Source organism: Zophobas morio, unplaced genomic scaffold (genome assembly GCF_036711695.1).
Source record: "Zophobas morio isolate AGI-343-1 ecotype UQ-CSIRO unplaced genomic scaffold, CSIRO_AGI_Zmor_V1 ptg000046l, whole genome shotgun sequence".
Lineage (NCBI taxonomy): Eukaryota > Metazoa > Arthropoda > Insecta > Coleoptera > Tenebrionidae > Zophobas > Zophobas morio.
The window spans coordinates 403,305-430,323 of NW_026972151.1; the positions used below are offsets into that span (position 1 = coordinate 403,305).

A 27,019-nucleotide genomic window follows, 5' to 3' on the forward strand; every position below is an offset into this window, starting at 1 on the left:
CGGTTTTGTAGTTCCTGATTAAATCAATAAAATATATTTACGCATTCATTAATTTTTTTGAGTCACCCTGTATATGCAAATCCAAAAAATATGAATGGAGTGATAGATCACAAGTACAGACTCATCATATTTTGTACATTTTAGATATGATTTATTCCACAAACTTTTGAGCTGACGTCATCAAGTTTTTGGAGGGGATAAGCAAATATTTTTTGACTAAAGATTTATGATGCTCTTTATAGCCTTAAAACATCTGCATCATTTCAAAGCATTCTGGTTAGCAGATTAAAAATTAAATTTCAAAATGTTGTTTTTTTATAATTTTGATTTTTTTTCCAAAAATCTGGACGTTTCGGGTGAAAAGTCGATTCAGAGTTGTAAACTACATGTGTAGGACTATGTTATTTTATACAATTGAAAACCCATTTACTATGTACAATTTTTAAGTGACGTCATCGCATTAGTGGTGGGGATGATTAGACAAATTTTGGTTAGCGTTTTACCATCTACATGATATTCTTAATATAAGTACAAAATTTCACAACAATCGGTAGAGTACTTTCGGAGATTATCTGTCTAATAAAAATCCGGGACGGCAGACGGACGGACAGACGGACGGACAGACGGACGGACAGACGGACAGACGGACAGACGGACAGACGGACAGACAGACGGAAATGGGAGACCTATTTCTTCGTCTTCTAGGGGTCATGAAAGATCGAGAAAACGTAAAAGTAGAGAGTCGGCCGACGGACTCGATTACAATACTTGCTTACGCTCGGGAAGTAAAAAGGAAGTAAATAAATATTTTTGAACCTCTAAAATTTTCAGGCAACAATTTCAGAATTTCTAACTTACACATTTCCAAGTTTCTCAAATTAATTTTCTGAATTTGTGGTTGATATTCAGTGTTATTTCATGTTTTGGTCTAAATTTGAGTAGAGTTCAACTTTATCATTGTAATTAATGTTGTTTTTATTTTTCTTTCTATCGGGACTCCACAACTCTGCAAAATTTTTCATGCAGAAAAGATGTCACTTACAATGTTGTCTACTGTCCCCTGAAATTTTTCCTATGACTATTGACTTCTTTCTATGTTGATGTATTGGAAATCTGTATTAAAGATGGACGATTTTTTTTTAGTAATTTACATTAATACATTATGTTTTGCATACAAAGGCATGACCATCTCACTTCCTGTTGGTATATAAGTAATAGTCTGCCGTACATTTTATTAGGATAAAATGTCAGTTTTAAAAACAATAATTATTATTAGTACATTACATTAAGACGGACGAAACAATATTATAACACCCGAAAGCATAATTCCGGTCCCTAAGGGAGTGTAAAATAAACGAAACTCCCACAGGTTGTTATTGGTCACTTTCTTCTCGAATAACTACTGTTTATGCAAAATAAAAAAACCACTACCTGTTGAATTAAGTTGATACCAAATAAAACTCCTCTAGGGCTTATTCTTACACTGGTAAGTTGGTAGTACAAAAAACTTCAAATCTTCAAATCTTCAAATAAAATAAACAAAAAACAACGTGTTTTGTTTTGAATAAAAACCATAATCACTCTAACCTCAATTTTTTTGACAGCACATCTTGGCACCAAAAATCTCCTAGACAATGTTGTCTGTTGAGTTTTCGTACTATGTTGCCGGTTGAGTAGTCTTTAAATTTTGGAACACATAAAATTTACGATATAAACAGTGAAAAAACTCCCACTAATGAGTAAAGCTCGTTTGCATTGATGCGTAAAAACCAATAACGAAACACACTTCACACTTTAAATTATATTTCATTATATTATTTACATACATAAAGCGCCATGTGAACTATTAATTAATTTACTAGCGTCATTTTTTACGAATGGTGACACTAGAGATCTGCGCTGTAACTACCGTAAAATTTTCTTTTACACAAAGAAATCATAGTACTTTGAACTATATTTCATGGAAGTTAAATGTTAACAATTAAAGGCGTCTTTTAGCCTCGGGAGCTCTTAAGATTTCTATATTCCAAAAATTTCTGATTTTTAATTTCTTGTATTCAAAATCTGATTTAGGATAAACTGCCCTTTAATACTGTTTTACACAAAATGTAATATTCATAATTAGGTAATTCGCTGATATATTCCACACGTTTCTTTCATTAAAACCATTTGTCAGGAGATCAATTTGTTTAAAATAATTTTTAGGCAATTATTGCGTATGTAATAAATAACCATTTTGCGCGAATCAGTAAGCATTGTATGTATAGTATCTAACAATGTTTGTCCACAACTCCTAGCGTTCCAGTCTCTATAGGTCTGTATACAAACATTTGTGTCTAGAAGTTATAAGTGTTACAAGAGATCACGTTTTGTGTTATGTTATGAGGAAAACCTGTTTTTAATATTTTTCCTACGACCACATAAGAAAGTGATCGATATCACACAATGAAGTAGGCGCGAATTTTGACAGTAACAAACGTGCATGTTGAGAGTGTGTATTATTTTTATTTTCCGGTGATCGTTTATTAATGAGGAGATTAATGCATGATTTATGTACGAAAATCGTTTATTAATAAGGGCCATTAAAGCATGATTTTAGCAACCAGATATACGCCTCCTTACGTGAAATGTCATATTTCTGAATGTCAAAAATTTCCCAAATCAAGATTCAAAATGGGAAATTGCATAGAAATGGATTCTTTAACTCTTCCGGAAGTAGAAAAGGCAAATGTGGCTTCACTAAAGTTACTTCCAAAAAGAAACTTTACTAAAAAACCTACGATGAGTCTGTTGCTTGATGCGGCGAAAAGCAGGTTGTAAAATATTCGGAATCCGTATTACTTGCATCCTTCTCCGAAATTTCCCAAAAAGGCTTAAGATACATTTAAATCACACGTTCATCAGAAGAGTAGGCTAGATTTTAAAACTTTCCACGATTGTCACAAACATGACGCCGCATAGTTTTTTGCTTCATTGTTAGAGAATTCGAAAAAACATGGACATTGGCAGCGATTCATAGCGGCGGTGTACCCCACCGAGTATTGTAGAAGTAGCACAGACCCAAATCCAGCAATTATTAATTTATTACCTGAAAAATCGAGTAAAAGATATGAAATATCCAATGATCTTGGACTGGTACCAAATCAAAGACATCAACTCATCGTCTTCGGAGTGTGAGAAGTGATGATATCTGTAGACACGTGTTTTATGTTATTTTGCGTTTTAATTTTCCTACTGCAGTGCTAAGTTAAATCTGCCCAACGGCTCAAATAGTAGTTTTAGCTGTTTGAATTTGATTTAGTGTTTATATCTAAAACTATTTCGACGGAGTTTTTTAGATTATTTACTTGCTCAGTTTCGTTTTCATTCGCCGGATTGCGCTGACGGCGGCCCTCGCCTGCTCAGTTGACGTTGTGTTTGTTTACATATAAAATGCTGCTTCTGTGTGGAGTTTGTCTTGCCGCAATTAATCTCGAGGAAGTGCCATTTGTGGTGTGCAATGGTATCTGTGATCGACGGTTTCATATTTCGTGTGTTAGCATCTCGCCTGAGATTCATGGTCAATTCAGTTCTTGTCCTGGATTGTGCTGGAAGCGCTCTGCGTGTAGTCGCAAGTGCTTCTCCATTGATCAGGTAGGTCTTTAGAGCATGCTGGACCGGAACTACTCGGAAATGGTGGCTAATCTGAATACTGTCTTTGGTGACTTAAAATCGGATCTTCTTTAATTTTCTGTAGATACTTCTGTAAAAATTCAACTATCTGCGCCTCCGTATTCTGACATTCTGATTAAACCTAAGAATGGACAATATATTGTTAAAACTAAACTGATGTCAAGGAAAACATTAGCACTGTTGATTTGCAATTAAAATTATGAAAAGTAAAATCTGTCAAAAATGGTGGTATGGTGGTTGGTTTTTCCTCGAGGGAAGAATGCTGCTAAAGAGAAATTGGCCGATAAGTATGATGTTCTGGAGCTTAAGTGTGTTCTGCCGCGTGTTAAGCTTGTGGGTTTGAAACAGATATACACTAAAGACGAAATTATTGAGTACGTTGAACATGCTATTAGAAACAATTCTGATGATATTAATCTTAATTCTGAGTGTTCCTTTGTTAACTTGTGGCCTACAAAAAAGAACTCCAGAATTTATCAGATAATTTTACAGCTTGATAGAAAATCTTACGATTATTATCTTATGAATGCTGGTGGGTTGTTCATAGGGTATGATCACTGTTCGGTTTACGATGCTGTGGAGGTTTTGAGGTGTTTCAACTGTAATGGCTTTCACCACAGCTCTAAAAACTGCAAAAATGCTAAATCGTGTCCTAAATGTGGAATGCATAATGCATGATAAACTCGATCATGTTGTTGCTGATTGTACTTCAACGGAATTGAAATGTATCCATTGCTTATCTGCCATAGCTAAAGGGAATTTTGATTTAGATCCTAACCATGTAGCTTGGGATGCTACGTGTCCTGTTTATATGAAGGCTGTTGAACAATTCAAAAAAGACTTGCTTTTCAAGCAATGACTACGTCCTACAAATGTTACTTCTTCTACCTCTGTATTTCAACATGTGTCTCTTTCCTCTAATAGGAGCGTCCTCATCTGATTTTATTACTTTGTCTCCATTATCTATATATTATCAAAATGTGAGAGGTTTTAATTCGAAGACGGTTGAGTTTTATAACAATATTTCAATATCAAATTATGACGTAATAGCTTTGTCTGAAACTTGGCTTAGAAATGAATTTCATAACAGCGAAATTTTTCCCCCTGATTTTGTTGTCTTTCGTAAGGATAGAGACCTTAATTTATTAAACGTGTCAAGAGGTGGAGGGGTTTTGCTTGCTGCTAAATCCTCCCTGTCTGTGAAAAAAAACTAGGCAGTATTGATGTGGTAGGTGTAAAAATTACTACTGGTGATAAATCTTCATTTGTTTTTGTTACATACTCTCCCCCTGCTCTGAGTTTTAATAATTTCTCGACGTTTGTTGATGTTGGACATTCGTTCCAATTTATTTATGGATATAATGTAATTTTTGTTGGAGATTTTAATATCCCCGATTTTCATTCGACTTTTAGTTCTGGGCTGATAGTAGGTCAGGTTGTTCCAATTTCACTTTTAATGGAAATGTTAAAACTCTAACAATATAATACTGTTTTGAACTTTTGATTTTATTGGATTTGGTTTTGTCTAATATGCCTTGCACTGTTAACAAATGTGATGATAGTATAGTGAAAGAAGACGTACATCATCCTGCTCTTCTCATTATAGTTAACGTATTTGCCGGTCGAAGCGCAGTTGACATGAATTCTCTTAAAGAGGTCTTAAATCTTGTTGATTGGTATTTTTTAAGTGACTGCAATGATATGAATGAAGCTTTCTCCTTGTTCTACAGTATATTATACGAAATATTTGATGCGGTAGTTCTGACATATAAATTTCGGAAGAATGTTTACCCTCCTTGGTTTTCCAGTCAACTTATTCGTATGATTGAACAGAAATTTAAACTGTGGAAAGAGTTCAAAATGCATGGTAATACTTTAACGTATGATAAATTTAAGACTATTCGAAAGGAGATCAAATCTGAAGTTTCCAGGCTATATAAAGTATTTATGGGGAACATTGAAGTCAACATTTCGAAAGATTGCAATAAATTCTGGCAATTTATTAAAATGAAAAAGAAGAGTACTGATATTCCTGGTAATATGACCTATAAGAATGAAACTATTACTAGTCCAAAGTCCATTGTTAACTATTTTGCTGATCATTTTAAGTCAGCATACAATTCAGTAAAAAGTGATTCCAAATTAAGTTTCGACTCTCTTTCTTGTTGGTCCTTAGATACGGTTTCCGAGAAAAATGTAACTAATGCTATCAATAAATTAAAGATAAAATCTATATCTGGCCCTGACAATGTTCCCTCCTTTGTAATTAGAGAGTGAGCTGATGCTTTTTCGGAGCCGTTAACTGTTTTATTCAATTTGGCATTAAGATTAAATACTTTTCCGAATATCTGGAAGTCTCCAGTTATTATACCGGTTTTCAAGAAAGGCGATCGTACAGTCTTGGAAAACTACAGCCCGGTGTCCTTCATTAACAATTTTTCCAAAATTTTTTAATACCTTCTATCTGAATACATTTCATATTATCTGAAGCACAGCATTTCTGATTATCAACATGGATTTATTGCAGGTAGGTCCACGGTTACTAATTTGTGTTCTTTTACGCAATTCGTTGCTACTCATCTAGACTTAGGCCTACAGATTGATACTATATTCACTGATTTTTCAAAGGCCTTTGACAAGATGAGACATGAGGTTCTTATTGAGAAACTTGGTCGTCTAGAATGCTCTAGGGATTTTTTAAAAATTCCTCTTGTCGTATTGAAGTGGTCGCAAACTTTGCGTTTGTGTTCATAGACATTACTCAAAAGAGTTTATCGCTTTCTCAGGTGTGCCGCAAGGGTCCGTATTGGGACAGATATTTTTAACTATATTTATTAATAACATTGCTTTTAATTTATCGGTCCCATGTTTGCTGGATGCTGACGATATGAAATTGTTTTCTGTCATTAGCTCGGTTGAAGACTGCAGAAGTTTACAGCTGAATATCAATAATATAGTTGCTTAGAGCGATGTTAATGGTCTACCACTTAATGCTAATAAATGTGTTGCATTCACCTTCAGCAATAAAAAGAGGGATATTTCATACGACTACGTAATTAACACATGTATTTTACATAGACCTGAAACTGTTGATGATCTTGGAGTAACTTTTGATGGTAAATTAAGTTTTTCGAAGCATATACTTACGGTCTGTAAAAAGCCATATGCGGTACATGGTTGCATCATGAGGAATACGAAGGACTTTAATAATGTTAGTACGTTATTACATTTGTTTAGGACATGTATTAGAACCATTATTGAATATGCAAATATTGTTTGGTTTCCACACCATGCCAAATATATTGCCACTTTGGAACGCATACAGAGAAGGTTTCTGAAGTATCTTTGTTTTAGAGAAGATGGTTTCTACCCTCCAGTTGGTTACGAAATGTCTTTATTACTTGAGAGGTTTTCAATTATCAGTATTTCCGATATACACAAAATTTCTAGTATAGTATTCCTTTATAAAATTTTAAACTCTAAAACTTACTGTCCTGAATTATTATGTCAAATTAATTTCAATATTAGCAAGCGTCTTATTTTATCCAGAAATCAACAATTGTTTTATGTGCACACACCGAAGACTGATTTTCTTTTCACCATTGTATAAGATCCTAAAATTTGGTAACACAACACAAAAAAAGTTGATTTATTTAGTTCAAATTCCAAAGTAATAAGATTAATTGATGTGCGGGATTTATAAAACAAGTTTCTGAAGAATTACTAGTATGTACCCATGTTCCGTAATTGGGTTCTCACCTGTGCAACATCGCAACTTATAATAATAATAATAGAACATCTGATTTTATAATATTTGACAGTTAGTGACAAATTGCAATAACCTATTAAAGAAAGGGTTGCCTATTTGTAATCGTAAGAAAAATAGTGTTCACAACTCATGATGAAAGTTACAACCATGGTTGACTTCGCCTGGTCCGTCTAACTACACTCGCATGATAACTATCACTCACTTTCGACACTATAGTTATGAAATATACCAATTGCCTACAACACTGTAAGAAAGATGTCAGTTTCACACAATTGAATAGGCATTAAAGTTGACCATTTCATTCATCTGTGAAAAACTCGCGCTTAGAAGCAAGAGAAACCTCAAAAATTTATAACATTTTCCATTGGCTTTTTATGTTATATTATTATTGGCTTTGTAGAAAACGATGGATATAGACAGATATAAATATGGAACGTACACCACCAGAAGGGCTTGAAGTTGGCTACCATTCTTGTTGGTGCAGGTGCAGACATCAGTACTGTTAAGCGCCACGATTGACAGAAATCTACTGCCGTCTTTCAGGATGTAATATGTATAATGACGGAGATAGGTATATAGAAGAACAGACTTATTGTTATGAAATAAATCTGTTAATAACGGTGATATTATAATTACATTCTAAAATTGTACTGAACACCTCACAAGAGTCAAGCGTAGCGTCACTTTCCAATTCACTGCCTCAATCAGTATCAATGACATTAATTATTATGGTATTTATTTCATTCATCATTTGTTATCTTTCCCACCCGCATTTGTATACCTCACTGTATTAATTAGCCCAAGTGTTTTCTGTTATTTTTGCCAGGGCTTTATGTCACACTTCAAAAATGATTTCCTTCCCATAAGCTTCTCTTCCCATATTCTAAATATAATATGATTTTTTATTGCAACTACACTCAATTGTAGTGACAGGAAGGAAGTCTCAAAATTTAATGTCTATAATCATTTGGTATTTACTCAATCAAATATTCTTTCCGACGACTATTCCCAAAACATATTTAAAATTAAGTTTATATAATTCTCAATTGCAGGTCATCTTACCTCTTTACGATTTGTAGCAACTTAGTTTTTATAAATCTTCAGCTGCATCTACCGAGAAAGTAATCAAAAACACAAAACACTATCAAACACAGCCATAAATTTTTGAAGATTTGTCTTTGATAGAATTTTCGTCAGTTGAAAGTAGGCGTCGATTTTTGTTAAACAGATAATCTTCGAAACTACCTGACCGATTGTTGTCAAATTTTACAATCATGTGTCTTATGAATATGGGGCAGCTGGTCAAACTTTGTCTAATTATCCCCACCAAAGTGCTGACGTCACCTCAAAATTGTACATGGCAAATGGGTTTTAAATTATATAAAACAACACAGTCCTACACGTGTAATTTATGAATCCGTGTATAGCTTTTATTCAAGACATCCAGATTTTTAGGAAAAAAAAATCAAAATTGTATAACATTGTGCAATTTCATTTTGAATCTGGAAAACTGAGTGCTTTGAAATCTCGCAGACGTTTTAAAGTTTTCGTAAGCGAGATAAATTTTTAATCAAAATACATTTCGTTACCCTTTCCCACAAAAATTTGATGACCTCATCTCAAAATTTTGCCGAATAAATCCTTTCTGGCATGTGCAAAATATGAGGAGTCTAAACTTGTGATTTATTATTCCATTCATATTTTTCAGAATTGCTTTTACAGAGTGCTCAAAAAATAAATGAATAAGTCAATTTATTTAATTGATTAAATCAGAAACTACAAAACCGAATGCTTTAAAATGTTATATAAATCGTAAAGTTATCGTAAGCATAGTAAATTTGTAATCAGAATATACCTGATTATCCACTCCAAAAAATTTACATCATTTCAAAATTTTGCCAAATAAAGCCTGTCTAGTATGTGGAAAAGATGATGACCCGTGATTTATCATTGCATTTATGTTTTTTAGAATTGGTTATACAGGTGTCCCAAAAAAATTAATGCTTGTGTCAATTTATTTTGTTGATTAAAACAGGAATGCAAAACCGAATGCTTTAAAATATTGCACATGTTCTAAAGTTATCGTAAACATCGTAAAGTTTTAATCAAAATATACCTCTTTATCCCCCAAAAAAAAAATTAAAGACGACATACATGAAAAAATTAAATTCACGAAATCAAAGTTTATAATTTTTCGTAATAGTTGAATATATTTATTTAGGGGCAAGGAAAGGAACACTTTGTTTTTTGTCAAATCTGCAGGACTTTTTCTTCAAACACGAAAAAAGATTCTCTAATTTCAAAACCACCTACACAACCAATTATTTTTCTGTATAGTCGCTTAAACAACGTTGTGTATTACCAATAACGATTTTGCGTAGTCTTTCACTCCACTAACAAGGACAATCGCCCTTAGAGGGATTCACACCTATACTACAACGAATCGGTGTGTTTATAAAATCCTCCTCCCCGACAAATATTCGTCCGCTTAGACCAAATATCCCGGCATTAATTTCTCGGCAAATTTGCCTTTGAAATGCCCGGCCTCCAGCTTTTCACTCAATAAACGTCCGTAAATTATAATCTCGGTTTATCGACCACCTCCACTCTGTTCCCATTCTCATCTAGTGACAGATGTTTGAACTTTTGTTTTCGTCTCGGAATTGGATTAGATTTAGGTAGGTCGAAACGCTCTAGTTACTACCTTGGTGCGCTAATGACACGATCAAGTTACTACTTTCCTCGGCAACCCCCACGGCTTCCAACCGGGCTCAATTTACTTGATAGAATCTTCCGCATGCGATAACATCGGTTCTGCCTGTGATAGTGGCGGCGGTTGCGGCGGCGACGACGCTTCTGCTTATTAGGGACTTGACAGAAAGCCAAAACAGCCCTCAGGTAGAGAAATATATTGCGCAATTTTAACTAGGCGCAGATAGTAGAAATGGGGGTGTCGCTTAACCTTGTAGGTTGTGTCAAGGTTATAATTATGGATTTTCTTTAACGGAATGGCTTGTTTGTGTTTTTTTGCAATACTAAAAAGTTAAGAATAATAGCAACGATAGAAATTAGTCTATAACGAAAATACTTACTTTAACCAGCAAAAGAGCCAATGTGGTGAAGAATCAAAATGCTATTCTTAACAAGAAACCGTGAGCAAAAGTATGGTGAAAAAATAAAGAAATAGGATAGACGAGATAGAGTTTCAGAAAAACGACAACAGAATTTATGGGAGAAAGATAAAAAGCCGGTATTCAGCAACTTAAAACGTATCCCCTTTGTCTCAAATTAAAGGTCCGAGTTGGAAATATATACCTCACATCTGAATTTATTAAACGTTGCAAGAAAAACCGTAGGATTCAATGTCAAATTTGACTTAGTTTTCGTTGAAATCGAATTTCCTAACATTACCGTGTACACTTACTTCAGGGTGGAACTGGAACATGCTCTTACGAGTTTCTTATGTTAAAATAGGGTTTTTTTCTTTGAATTGGAGCAACTGTCTTATTTCTAGTTCCAAATTTTTTCCACACCGGTATTTTACATAGTCTGTTTAAATTCGTTTACAAACAAACAGTTATTGTTACCAAAACACCTCCTAAACTTATTTTGCATCCATTAAAATGTTGAATTTGACTTAACCTAAGTACATATTTAACAATGCGGGTACTATTTGGCAAAATACAGAAATCGGACACTTATTTTGCGACAGTGGTAGTATTTTCCTCTTTTGTGGATTGAAATGTGTAAACAATTCTGATGATTACGGCGAAAAGAAAGACGCTAGAGTTAGTATAATCTTTATAAAAATGAAAGAGAAACGTTAAGTTATATGTAAGAATTACTGTATCAACCTGAAGAAACTGCTATGTGATAAATTTTAATGGGGATCTCAGTATTAATAAAAACAAAAAATAAATAAAAGCCACTAACACAACGACGAATTATAAAAGAAAACAGTAAGATTTTCCACAATAGCAGAATTTAAAAAATGGTTTAAAAAATGTATGGAGTACTTTTTCGTCTTCAGAAACATGAACCATTGAAGAAATATTTAGACAAAATTTAAATGGAGAAATAAATTTTGGTGTAGCTATTAAGCATCCATGTGATAGCTTAAAGTGCATTCTAATTTCTATGGTAGTGATTTCGGAATTTAGATGTTTAATAAAATCGTCAATTCAGAATTGGAAACGGGTGGACACACAATACACACAATACTTCAATACAATGAAATGCAATACAATACAAAAAAACAGAAGTAATAATAATATCTAATAGTAACCAGTATATAGTTGATCACGGCAACCAAACGAAATATAATCACTGGAGATCACACAAAGAATTTTATATAGAATTTGCTTCGACCCTGAAGTATAGTCCAACAAATCCAGCTTCTTCAAAAAAATTATAAAATTAAATTTTGGGAATTTTATTTTATTTTATTTTATAACCCCTGGGAAATCGATTTCAATTTTCGTTTTACATTCAGTAAATTATCTTAGTTACCTTGTATGAGAATTTTTAAAGAAATCGATGCACTGTTGAAAGACAGATATATAGGATGATTTCGAAATATATGTCATCATTTTAACTACGCCATCATGTATCGTAGTAGTGTGGAAATATAAAAAAAAACAAATTAAAAATTGAATGAAGCAAAACCCCCATGAACCACCTTCGATACGAAGTCACTGATCCACCTTATAAACAGTAGGTGGAAAAAGCTTCGAATAAAAACGATGTAAACACTTTCAGTTTCTTAAAAGTAAAACCAACTTTTTGCAGCTTATCCTTCGTTCATTCATGCATTCATTCATCGTTAAAGGTCACTGCAAAAGATTATTCGTTGTAGAAAAAAATGGAGGTTCTGAGAAAGACCGACTTTTGGTAATGCTTCATGATGATCGACTTTTTATTCTGACGGATATTTGGTCCTTTGCACAACGATTCCACATTGTTTATTAGAATAAAAATAAGAGCAACCCAGAATGCGAATACCTTTTTATTAGAATTGTTGAAAATGTTGTTTTCATCGGACCCAATGTGAGTGTTGAAGCTGTAGAAAACAGCATTGCGAGTGAATCCTGCTTCATCCGTAAAGAAAAAGCACTTTATAAAGTTAGGGCGTTGACGACACTGCGGTAACAACCATTTGTAGGAAATTACACAACATGCACAATCAGCAGGCTTGAAACCTTACACTTTTTGAACACGGTATGGATGTGGCCTTGTTCTTTTCATGTACGATGCACTACATACTGTGAAACTCAAACTGCAGCTGCAAGTCGGCGAGTACTGATGTCGGGCTCTTTTTCATCGCGTTCCAAAATTTGTTGAAGCTCGAAGGTACAATGATCTCAGAGATGCTGTACCACTGACGTAAATGCTCGCGCATACGGATTGCGTGATTTGAAAACCGTTGGATCCACAATTCGCGGGCGGTTCATTAGCCACACAATACATGCCAACACGCTCTAAATTGGTAAAATTCACCATTGTCAAACACAACCAAACACACGAAACGACAGTACTAAACTGATAGATGACTGCCCGTGTCATCTTTTTGCACGTTCCTTATCAGTGCACCTTTTTTGTGGTTCTTAAGCCTAGTCGGTATGTGTCATTCATCGTAGTAATTGTGCAGGTCACTACCATAACAATTTATAACTTCAAATAATTTTTTCCAGATATTGCTACCACTTAGGAACGTCAAATTTACACCGAGTCATAATGTTATTGTGAGCTATTCCCAATTTTTTCCACATATTTCGAAATCACTGTGTATAGTGAAGCAATGAAGTGTGAAGTTGGACGAATTATTTTAAGTTATTACCCTAGACATGCAGATTTTTGGAAAAAAATAAAAATTATGTAACATCACATTGTTTTTGAAACTGCAAATGCAAATCGTATGAAATTTTGCAAAAGTTTTACTGTTAACGTAAACAGAGTAAATCATTAATCGAAATTTATTCGTTTTTCCCCTCCCAAAAAAGTTGTTGACGTCATCTCAAAGTTTTACCAAATAAATCTAATATATGTACAGTATTTAAGAGTCTATCTTTGTGGTTTACCATTTATTCGTGTTTTTTAGAATATTTAGAATTGCTTATACAAGGTGACTCAAAAAAAGTAATGAATGAGGCGAATTGTTTTATTGCCCATCCCATTTTCATGAAAATTTGAGATGCAGTACTGTTATTACTAGTATTACACAGCAACTACAGATGCATCCTTGCTAAAATGTTGATGATACATTTTATACACATATATTAATTTTAACACACAGGGGTCACAAAAAAAAAATCCTAAAGGTTAAATTTTATATTGTTTCGAAGGTGTATTTGTACGACTGTACTTTAGCGGTCAAGAAAGGTCTATCGAAATAACGTGGACCAATGTTTTATATAAATAATAGTACGTATATTATGACATTAGTCTACAATGCAAGAGATTAAAAATATGGCACGAATGAACATTTAGGACATGGTAATCTCGCATTATAAACGCATACCATAATTACCATATGTTAATTTGTGGCACATCAGTTCTAATTTCTAAGTTTTATTTTTATTTTAACCGAACTTGAATAGTGATAACATTTTTTATATACAGGGTGTTATTGAAAGGTACGTACAACAAAAATTGACAGTTCTTCGCGAAGTCTAAGAAGTCTCAAAAACTTTTGCGTTATCAAAATTATAAGGGGAAAATTAACCCTTATCCAACCTTTTTAGACGCTACTGAAAGATAAATAGGTAAAATTAATTTATTTTAGTAAATCCTAGCAACTGTAACAATAAAACTTTTGTCAAGACTAAATGTTGCTACAGAAATAAGAGATGATATTTCTATCAGAGGCCTACAACGAATTTGGACATAAAATGTAATAATTTTTATCTCTAAAAGGAGAACACTTTTACCTGAACTTTTTTAACTTTTGGCACCCATACTTCGAGACAAATAGCTGATTTTATTTTGTACGTACCTTTCAATAACACGTTGTATAATTGAGATTAATGAGGGTGGCGTTTTTACAGTTGTAAATTTAGTAAAGGAGATTTTTTATATCCGTCTGTTTGTTTAGATTTGTTATAGCGGTTTATTTCGAAACATTTTTAAGCAAATTTTCCTTGGAAATCGAAAATCATAAATCAATAAACTTTTTAGACCTTACCATCAGCCGCCAAAATATGAATTTAATATACTTAGCATACTTATATGCTAAAAAAGAACAAAAATTACCATATCATTAGTATACCTCTCTGTTACTTGCTGCAATGCAATAATCTACTTTGCCAGCTCTTCTATGAAAACGTACAAATTTTTCAAAATTTGGGCTATAAGGTAGCATCTAAAATAAATAATCGTATAATAATATATAATATAAATAACAATAAAGACGAAATAAACAAAAAGTCAAACTCAGAATTCTACATATAAGTTGTGGTCACTGCCCACTTGTATGTGTTGGACAAATGGGTAGAAAATTCGAAGAACGAATTCAAGTACACTTCTCGACCTTCGACCTATGCCAACCATCTAATTAAGGAAGACCACACATCCAATGATACATTCAAAATCCTACATTATACAGGACAAGGGACCGAGACTCAACGCCCTCGAATGCCTCGAAATAAACCGCTAAAATAACAAAAGGTTTTACTAAACGAAAAGACGGATATAAATAAATCTTTTATTAATTAACTAGCTGACCCCGTGAACTTCGTTTCACCTACGACTTAATTTTGAATCTGCAAACCGAATGCTTTGAAATCTTGCAGATGTTTTAAACATCTGATAAGCATAATAAATTTTTATTCAAAATAATACTTACTTCCTCCAAAAAATTGATGACGTCAGCCCAAAATTTTGCCAAATGAATCCTTTTTAAAATATCCAAAATAGGATGAGACTATACTTGTAAGATTTATCATTCCATTCATATTTTTTAGTTTTGCTTATAGGGGGTGTCTCAAAAAAAAATTATCACTGAGTCAGTTTATTTTATTGATTGAATCAAGAATTGCAAAACTTAATTTTTAGATTTATTGCAAACGTTTTGAAGTTACTGTTTGACATGGTACGTTTTTAATTAAAATATATCTGTTTATCAAGCCCAAAAACTTGATGACGTCATCTCAAGATTTTGCCGAATAAATCCTATCTAAAATGTGCAAAGTATCATCAGTGTATTTTCGTAAATTTATCATTGCATTCATATTTTTTAGATTTGCTTTTACAGTGACAAAAAAATGTACGGATCAGTAATTTATTTTAGAAAATAACTCAAGAGTTGCAGAAATGACATAATTAATATAATTCATAATGTTTAAATATGATAACTATTAATATGTGATAATTAAACCGAAAACCATTTTCCTAAGAACAGGAGGTTAGCAAAAACAAATTAGTTTGTTTAAACATTGTTAAATTAACCCCGAAAATGTGCATTTTCCCGGTCAAAATATGAAAAATAAATTTTGCAATCTCATCGTGACGTACGATGACGTCAATGTCACCTGAGCTACTTGCATAAAAGTCACGTGTTTCGGTCCTTTGTGTTCAGTTTTAATTTCTGTTTGATGGCGGCAAGATCGTCGCTTCATTTCGGCGTAAAAGTGGAGCGTTTTGGCGAATTTCTAGTTTATTATTAATACATATTACGGAAAATATGTTGTGTTAGTGCTGTGAACACGAACGAAAATGGATATTTTTCCGAAAAGGACCGAAAACAGGGTAAGTACGACTTCAGTTTTAATTTATCGGATTCCGTGATTTGTTTGGTCGACAATGTTTACATTTTGGATAAATTTTCGAAACGATGGAAGTTGGTGGGTCAAAGCTATACATTTTCGCGATATAATTAAATAAAATTTAAACATAATTAATACAATTCATAATGTTCAAATATGATAACTATCAATATATGATAATTAAACCGAAATCCGTTTTCCTAAGAACACGAGGTTAGTAAAAACAAATTAGTTTGTTTAAACGTTGTTAAATTAACCCCGAAAATGTACAATTTCTGATCTAAAATATGAAAAATAATTTTTGCAATCTCATCGTGACGTACGATGATGTCACTGTCACGTGAGCTACCAGATAAAAGGTCACATTTTCGATCCTTTCTGTTCAGTTTTGATTCCGGTCTGGTAGCAGCAACATTGGAGCTTCGTTTTGGGTTAAAAGCAGCACGTGTTCGCGAATTTCTAATTTATTTTTAATAAATATTAGCGAAAATGTTTTGTGTTAAGTGCTGTGAACACGAAGGAAAGCGGATATTTTTCCAAAAATGCCCGATTTTTTTTTTAAATATGTTGTTAATAACATGCATTCAGGACTGATAAAGTACGCCTTTAGAATGTACAAAGTACTGCGTTCATAATTCACAAAATACCGTATTCATCATTTTTAAAGTACGGCGTCTAAATTTACAAAATACGGTGTCCTTCACCCATGCTATCAAACCTTAGTCCTCTCTTTTAATGGCAAGACGCACTCCAGACCTCCTCGTATTGTTTGGTTCTTGCTGGGCAACAGCAACGAGCGAGCAAAGTCATCGCTCTTTGGAGGCAAACGTGGAGAAATTTGCATATTGTAACTTTTGTAATTGAAGCATTTTGAACTGTATATTGTATGTGTTACTAACTTAACTTGGGTCTTGCCAATTTAGCTCCAGTGGTGCAAATGCTTTGTTTTCATGGTGCATTTGCTTGGGTTTTCATTTTGCAACAGTGCATTCTTTGGTTCAGAGTCTGAATTCTCCATGTCGTCAGACGCTTTGGCCTGGGGGGGTTCTGTTGCCCCATAGACGCTGGGTCGCATCTCCTATAAGGATGAGGTCAGTCGGCCTTGGATTTATGCGGTTGCGTTCTCCCTTGGACGTGTGAGCGCTGCGACCAATAGATTTCGTTCCGAGTTCCATGGGTGTGCTTGCTTGGGTTTTCATTTTGCAACATTCTCAACTTTTGGTGCAATTTCTTCCGGTGGTGTATTAGCTACTAACTTTGCATTTGTATAGTATCTGAATTGTATCTGTATCTGTAGTGTATTCTGTATTGTAGTTAGATTGTAGGTACCTGTATTGTATTTCCATTGTATTGTACTGTATAACGTTCTATCCCTCATTAACAAATCCTAGCCCTCTCCTTTCCTAGCGAGATCTGCTCCAGACCTTCCCGTGGTTCTTGCTGAGCATCAACTATCGAGGACAGAAAATTCAAATTCAAAACCAGCAAAGTTTCACAAAAATCTTGAAAATCGCTCGTTGGTGGCCAACGTGGAGCAAAAGAGACTTTTGTAACTCAACTAACTTTGTTAACTTTATATTCTTAAGGAAACAAAAATATTTTACATTTAATTTATTATTTATAAGGACAAATAGTCATTTGCCACACCGATGCTCATTTTTAGATTAAATGCTCACAAAACGCGTAGATGTTCAATTTGTGTCCGGGGAGATACAATGTTTGCAAGTAGGTACTTCGTACTTCGAATATGAGTATCTACTCAGTTTTATTCATACCACCCATTGTCTCGCTTCAATGTTTGACTATTATGTTGATTATGAGCACAACGCTGATCAACTTCCGTATCCGAATTACCCATGAAATAAATCATTGCGATTTGCACCTGAGGTAGTTCGTCGCACATTTGATTGACTTCGTGTACGTATGTCAGCTTGTCGTCTTCTCGGCATAAAACGACACAGAATTATTTTCACCGTCAATCAAATCTGTAAATTTTGTCTTGAGAATTTTAAAATATTGAAAATTTCAAATTAAATCCTCGAATAACGGTAAAGTTTGAGGTTTTGTCGAAACCAACAAAGTGAATATACGTAAATAGAATGGCAGATCAAAATTAATAAGAAACTTTCGCAATGCGTAACTAAATTCACTTTAACGAACACTTTTCTTAAAATAAACGAGGTTTCTTGTTACGAAGAAACAAACAACGACTTGAAATGCAATAATACTTTTCACAATCGCACGGAAGAAATAGTTTTGTATGACACGTCAGTTAGGCGACAGGTCCGTCAGAAACGCCAACTATTCAAATTCATTCGAAGTGGCGATTCCCATGCAAAATTTTTATTTTTTTTTAGTCTTTTAGCCGTCTTATTTTTTATAAATTTTCTTACATATAAACCTTCTCCTGACAATAAGGAACACGTAAAAAAAAGAATCGTCTAATTCGGTGCAGCCGTTCTGAAGTTATGAGCGTACATGCATTTCGGCGATTCATGTTTATTAATATAGATTAATTAATGTTTAATGTAACACTTCAAAGGTATTAAGAAAGATTTGGTTCTTAAGAGACAAGTGGTTGTAGCAGTATATTTTGAAGGAGAATGGAGTCACTGATATCATCTATAACTTGGAATCATTTTACATCATCTGCAAATACTAACTTCTCTAATTGTATATTTATAATTCCATTAATGGAGAGGAGACAAACCAAAGAACCCTAATGGAAACATTGAGGCACCTCAGATGTTGGTCTAATAACGTTCGAGAGAAAATTTTGGTTAGCGTCTTACTATTTACACTATATGACCAACATACATATAAAATTTGACAATAATCGGTCCCGTAAATTATGTGTCTAATAAAAAAATTGAAACAAACGAATTGACACAAATGGCAGAGGGGAGACAGGCAGATAGAGAGACCAAAACTATTTTTTCACACTCTAGGTGTCATGAAACGTCGAAAAAATATGAAAGCAGCTAGTGACCCCATGGAACCTATTACAATACTTCCTTAGCTTACGCTCGAAAAGTATAAAATAAAATATGCAAAAATTGATTTTTTTTAAACTGTATTTGTTCATCGGTACTTCAGGAGCGAGGCAAACTCAGTCCATTTAACCTTGGACTACTTTTTACTTCCCGAGGGTAAGCTCAGGAAGTATTGCAATAGGATCCATGCGGAATGGGCGTGTCTGTCTGTCTGTGTAGATTTTTATTAGACAGATAATCTCCATACTTATCGGACTGATTGTTATCAAATTTTATGTATACATTAAGACTACCATGTAAATGGCGAAAGAGCTACCCAAAATTTGTTTAATCCTCCCCATCAACATTGATGACATCAACCCAATTTTTTTCTGAGTGGATGGTATTTAAATTTTAGAAAATAACATACTTCTGTATTTGTGAATTAAGAATCGACCTTAAAGTCTTAGCCTAGGCATCCAGATTTTCTCAAAAAGTACGATTTTGTATTTAGGTTTTGTACGAATATATGAGCTACGTTCCTCAACAACTAAATGTATTCAGGTGTCAGGGACGTCTAATAAAGTCCAATTTTCTATAATTACAAAACAAAATCTAACGTTTTTTGAAATGTGCTTAAACAGTTTATAAATTTTTCATATTCGGCACCGATATATTCGCAGGTAAAGAAGCATGTAGGTATCTACTTTTATTGGGATTTACGATTAGTCACAGTGTAAAAAATCAAAAAATATAGTACAGAATAATGCAACCATTTTCACTCAATTTTAACCGTACGCTACAACGATTACTTGCATATCACTTTTAGATAAAAATGAGCTTAAGAGGAATCTGAAGTTTTGTAGCCGGCAAGTTTAAATCAAGGTCGTGAGAATTTTTAAAATGGTAACACAATTTTGTTAGAACGAATTGTTCAGCATTTCTGGTGTCATTACTCGAGGCTTCCCACGCACATCAAACATTCTCGTAACCCAGAGCCAAATGCAATGACAACAATGTATATGTGTCTTGACTCTTATCTACATTGTTACAACATATGTGTTTATTCCTAAGCCAACATGCAGCATCCGACGCAAACGTCTAGACCCAGACAACGCAAAATGATTTACAAACATCACAGAACCTCCGTATTTTCCTCTGCAGTCGCCGTGAAATAATATATATTATAAGCTTGTCACAGAAAGCAATCTTGTCGGGGACATATTTTAACAAACATTAACGTTCCCTATTGTAGGCGGAAATTATCGAGGAACGACCACGGCCAGTATGAAATTGAGTGAGTCTTCTTCGATTGGTGGAATATTTGAGTTCATTATTTGGTGGTCTTATTGCATTTCAAGTCTTTCGTTTCAATAAAGACGAAAAAAGAGTGGAAAATCAGAGTCCATTTAGATCATTTCGGATCGCTGGAGCTACCAATTACATTAAGGAAAGCTTTGATATAGTTGGTAATTATGGGAGAAGTGATATTGGTGCTCTATTCTGATGGTTGCATTAGACGAAAGCATTTGCGGTTGTCTATTTGGTAATTTGCTTTTAAATTTTCATCCTATTCACAATTTACTGCTGGAAAGTTGTCTAAAGAATTTCTGTGCACCGAGACTTTTTATTACGTACTAGATTTTTGCCAAGCCGAAATGTGATAAATGATCACTATGCTTATGCAATTTTAAAAATATCACTTATAAACAGTTTTTGTACGGTAACCCATAATGTTTTCGCACTCAACTTGGTTCCGTATGCAACAATTCAAATAGTCTTCTTACAATCATATCTATTAATCGTTGCATGAACGTGACAAATCCATTCCATATATGGCGGGTGTTACTTAAGTCTTAAGTAGATGAAGGATTGAATTATAAGTTAAAATACGCATGGATTTCCATAGGTCCACCGCATAAAATAAAGTCCCTAGATATATGAAGTACCCCAATCATCCGCCAATTTCCGGCAGAACTACCCCCAACTTTAAAATATTGCAATTTCGAATACTTACTATTCAATTTAAAAACACTAGGAATTCAACTTGAAATTGGGCTCTACACTATTTCCAATTGTATTTTAGAAAAGGTGAAGTTGACTTCAGGTTATATAAATTGTAATTCGGCTTTGGTATTGGAGAATATGACGGTGACACATTAAACATTATACATAAAGTATTTTTTATATATTTATGTTGCTTTCTCACGACTTGGTAATCAAAAGAATCGTATACCCATTGCACTGTTGCTTTTACATCCAAATATACAACAACCGGACATTTTTATAAAAGCAGATAACTATTTTTTTAATAAGATTTATCCACGAACAACTAACTAACCATATCAAATTCGTTGACGATACTTAACATTTTACAGATCAGCTGACATATCGTCGCCATTTTTGAACAAAAATCATACCATCTCTTTTCAATACAATGGTACAATGGATTGCGATACTTCATATATCTAAGGACTGTAGCATAAAACTTACATCAGCGCCCCCATACGGCCAACTTTGCATATTTGGTGGATAAATGTCATTAGAATCTTTGGAAAATATGCACTCAAACGTAAACTGACTGATCATATAAGTATCGTCTCCCCCTTCGAAATCAGAAAATTTGCTTGGCTTTTGAAATCTTATCTTAACGGTAGCTCAACATCAGCAATAGGAATACAATCAGTTTCGGTGGTGCTGTTGTCTTCAGATCTGTTGAAGGACTCTCACTTTGTCATTTGCTTCTTTCTCGCTGCGGTTTGACTTTCGAACGTTCAAAGTTTCAATACTCCTAATACAGAAACGATTTTTTCCGGAAATCGTCATTGAAACAGCATTTCTTTGCGACATTAGGCGCAGGAAAATTGGATTTCCCTGACTAGTACTGTAAAAACTACAAAAATGACGCAAAATAATTAGTTATTTAAACAAGAAAAATTTATTCAAAATTTCGTAAATTACACTATTTACAGATATTAACATTAATTGCAGAATTCGATATATTTGCAATGTTAATTCCAGACAGAGATTTATGATCAAGTTTAACCTTTTTATCAAAAATTTCAGTCGAGATTTCGGTGCAACAGATTTCAGATGAATCACTACTTGTAGAGGGACACGTCTCGATATTAGTGAAGGGTCTTTTTTTCGGACCAGCTTGTATTTTATTAGCTATATCTAATTTATTTTCGATGGACTCTTCTATGTATCCTTCTGCTACTGAACTGCTTTGCCATCCTCCATGCCTTTTTAAGTTGGTAATATCTCCTCCTGCGTCTACTAGTAAAGTCGCGGAACTGCGCCGCATACAATGTCCTGTGTATTCCAGAGGTGTTGGTAGACCAAGGTAGGTAGCAATTTGAGAAGGAAATTTACCAAATGAATGCAAGCCCACTGGTTGGACCGTACATTTCCCTTTCTTGTAATTTAAAAATAAGCGCTTGTGTGGAGTACTAGGCGGACGTAATTCCAAATAACGTCTGTATGTAGCAAGATTTCTTTCATCAACAACTACAAAGCGTCGAGGTTTTTTTGTTTTAGAATCAGGAATGTGTACTATTAGCACGTTATTTTGATCTTCAATGTCGTCAACTAACATCCTTGATAATTCGTCGCATCGACAGGCTCCAGACACCCCAAAAATAAGCGCCACCTGAAATTATCAAATTTAATAAAACTTAAATATGTAATCATTGTAATAACTTACTTTCATTAATAAAAATTCCTTGTCGGGAGCTTCAAGCAGAAATTTATCTATCTGGTCCCGAGACAAACATTTCGATTTTTTTGGTTGGTAACCAGTCGATTTTCGTTTTAGGTAAGCAGTTACCTTACAAAACTTGCTGATATCCAAATTTTCCTTCAACAAAAGCACGGCTTTCAACATAGAGTAAGTGCTCCAGAGGCTTGAAGCCTTATAAGAACTTGATTTTTCCGCAAAATAAGCCAGAAATACGTCTTCCGTTAGCGAAGTAACATTTTTAAGCCTGCGCCAATCTTCAAAGATTTGGAACTGCTTTTCATACCGCTCCTTAGATTTCGACGGTAACAATTCTTCTGTAGCAGCAGCGGCTGCTTTGCTTAGGTCAAAAGGAACATCCTCACCAGTGTTTTCGCTTGTATTCATAATTAATTAATGAAATAAACACACAGCTCTGACGTACGCACAAAATTTTATAATTGTTTTGTTTGTAACCATCGTTTTCAAGAAATTGACAAACTAGATTTTTGCGCAATTAATTAAAAAACTTGTTGGAAAATCTCGATTTTTAGCGATTTATTGCGATTTCCGGAAAAATTTAATACAAAACTCGTCAGTAAAATGTCTTATTCGACTCGGAGCTTTAAAATACTCGGCACAAAGTGCCTCGTATTTCAACATAGCTCCTCTTCAGTAATGAGACATTTTCCTGACTTTTATGTAAATATCTATTAAATTGAAAATAAAAAAAGTTGTATTTATAATTATTACTTCTGGAAACATTGTGGGGTTACATACATGATGGGCTACTTTCAACATTCAACCTGCAATTGCCACGAGTGTTCACTACAGATTCGGTCCTTTTTCGACGGAAACCATGACTTCTTGGCTAAAGTGCTACATTGACAACAAAACAACCTATTAGTACTCAAAATGACTATATTTATAACCTCAAAATATATTTTCTTTAGCTAGTTGAAAACGGGCTTTATAATCTAAATACTAAGACTAAATTAAAACAGATTTGTGTTCTTACCCTCTGCGTACGCTGTTTATCCAAATTTTCCGGCGTAATTTTATAGGACTTATTCGAGAATCTATAGATAATAATATGGACACAACACCTTTGACACTGTCAATCCTTTACGTTCCGTGATTCAAACACTTTCAAGTAAAATTACCCACGATTTAGTCTTCATAATTTATTGTAAATAGTTTTAAAACAACAAAAAACACTAAAACACTCCTGCACTCAACTGGAAGTTTCGATTGTTTACCCATCAAATACACTTTATTTGAATCATTTGGTGATACAGAGCGCTGAAGTCAGATGCGCTACAAGCCTATAACGTTCCCTGAACAGATTTGCCGATACCGACCGAAATTATCTGGCATTTTACATTCACTTTCTAAATTTAATAGTGCTTAGAATATAGTTCGTCATTTTTAATATTTGACTTTATTAAATTGAAAACAACAGTTTTCCTTATTATGTACACTTCTGTACACTTATTATAGAGGGTTTTAATAAATGATTATAGGGTCGAAGTAGATCATGAAGACGTGTCGCCTCTCGGTTTTGGACCTTACTAAATGCCCAAGAACGCACGACAAATACCACACGAATCTGTATAAATGGTTGCCCAAATGCTTCATATCTTTTTAAAAAATTGGTCTAAAGAGTTTAGACAGTACTTCCCTCGCTGTCGGAAACTTGACGACTGCATGCCTATTGTGTTTTTTTTTCTCATTACATTTTTGTAGTGGGAATTTAAAAAAAAATTGTGATGACGTCATCAACATTTTTGCAAGGACACGTACATCAGTTGGGATAGATGTAGTGTAATACTAAGAATAAAATTATTGTATTCCCAAATTTTCGGGAAAATGAATCGGGTCGTTCTGAATATTGATTTGTTATAATCAATAAAATAACGAAACAATTTACTCACGTAAACGGCGCCGGTGTGTAATATCTAGAGAGCGGATTTCTGTCGGGCTAGGCAAGGCCAAACTCGGTACGGCTCGTACGGGATGCGAATTCATTGCGGATGCGGACTGCACTTCGTTTATTTGAGATTAGAATAACGCTGTTTCGTTGCACTCTGCTGTTAATTCCCGTTCTCATTTACTTAGCCGTTTGATTAATAAATCGTTAATTATATTTATGGAATTAGTACCGCTTAAATTCAGTGATTATCTATCACCCGGCGATCCAGCGCGTCCCCACCTATAATCGTGACATAGCCCGACAGAAATCCGTTGTCTAGTAATATGAGGGGCAACTGAAAATGGTTTATGTATAACCATTCTTAATTTAAGATGACAAGCGTAACAGCATACGTAAGAGTCAAACAGAGAAACTGTAAACAAAACGACCATCGGTTTTATTGCTTCGACTTCCGCTTATTATGTAAAACATTGGGTTTTATTTTAATTCTTGACGGTGAAATTCACAATTGGTTGATTATAAACATGTCTATTCCACATTCGCGGAACCAAGTGAGCGCATAAAACAAATGCAGGTCTGTAATGTTAAAGTCGATGTAAATAAGCGTGCTACCCTTATGTTTCAACCGAGTTTTTCCTTTAACAAATTTTGTGTCTACCAAATTGGGTTGGTTGGGGTGTAATACTAATAATAAGTGTTGCCTTTAATTTAATCAATAAAATAAATTGACTTCATTTATTTTTTTGAACCACCTCTTAAGAAAATCTAAAAAATATGAACGGAATGATAAATCACAAGTACAAACTCATCATATTTTTTGCATTTTAGATAGCAAAATTTAAGGGTGACGTCATCAATTTTTTTAGGAGGGATGAACAAATACATTTTGAACAAAAGTTTACCATGCTTATATTAACTTTAAAATATTCCCAAGATTTCAAAGCATTCGGTTTTGTAGTTTCTGAGTAAATCAGTAAAATAAATTTACGCTTTCATTAATTTTTTTGAATCACCCTGTATATGCAAATCCAAAAAATATGAATGGAGTGATAGATCACAAGTACAGACTGATCATGTTTTGTACATTTTAGATATGATTTATTCGGCAAACTTTCGAGCTGACGTCATGAAGTTTTTGGAGGGGATAAGCAAATATATTTTGACTAAACATTTATTATGCTCTTTATGACCTTAAAACATCTGCAAGATTTCAGAGCATTCGGTTGTGTAGTTCCTGATTAAATCAATAAAATATATTTACGCATTCATTAATTTTTTTGAGTCACCCTGTATATGCAAATCCAAAAAATATTAATGAAGTGATAAATTACAAGTACAGATTCATCATATTTTTACAGTTTAGATAGGATTTATTCGGCAAACTTTCGAGCTGACGTCATCAATTTTTTGGAGGGGATAAGCAAATATATTTTGACTAAACATTTATCTTGCTTTTTATAACCTTAAAACATCTGCAAGATTTCAAAGCATTCGGTTTTGTAGTTTCTGAGTAAATCAGTAAAATAAATTTACGCATTCATTAATTTTTTTGAGTCACCCTGTATATGCAAATCCAAAAAATATGAATGGAGTGATAGATTACAAGTACAGACTGATCATATTTTGTACATTTTAGATATGATTTATTCCACAAACTTTTGAGCTGACGTCATCAAGTTTTTGGAGGGGATAAGCAAATATTTTTTGACTAAAGATTTATGATGCTCTTTATAGCCTTAAAACATCTGCAACATTTCAAAGCATTCTTGTTAGCAGATTAAAAATTAAATTTCAAAATGTTGTTTTATAATTTTGATTTTTTTTCCAAAAATCTGGACGTTTCGGGTGAAAAGTCGATTCAGAGTAGTAAACTACATGTGTAGGACTATGTTATTTTATACAATTGAAAACCCATTTACTATGTACAATTTTGAAGTGACGTCATCGCATTAGTGGTGGGGATGATTAGACAAATTTTGGTTAGCGTTTTACCATCTACATGATATTCTTAATATAAGTACAAAATTTCACAACAATCGGTCGAGTATTTTCGGAGATTATCTGTCTAATAAAAATCCGGGACGGCAGACGGACAGACGGACAGACGGACAGACGGACAGACGGACAGACGGACAGACAGACGGAAATGGAAGACCTATTTCTTCGTCTTCTAGGGGTCATGAAAGATCGAGAAAA

At 33.9% G+C, this 27,019-nt stretch overlaps 2 protein-coding genes across 3 annotated transcripts in view; both read right to left on the reverse strand.

Annotated features, from left to right (window-relative positions):
- The window catches only part of LOC135142227 (potassium channel subfamily K member 18), a 593,321-nt gene that overhangs the window by 264,879 nt on the left and 301,423 nt on the right, over positions 1-27,019 (reverse strand). The gene's annotated exons all lie outside the window — the stretch shown is intronic.
- On the reverse strand, positions 21,879-23,458 carry LOC135142433 (uncharacterized). The gene is made up of 3 exons (XM_064074146.1): positions 22,879-23,458; positions 22,136-22,824; positions 21,879-22,056 (listed from the first exon to the last, which is right to left on the reverse strand). The coding sequence occupies exons 1-3, from the start codon at positions 23,296-23,298 to the stop codon at positions 21,879-21,881; spliced, it is 1,287 nt and encodes a 428-aa protein (XP_063930216.1). The 5' UTR covers positions 23,299-23,458.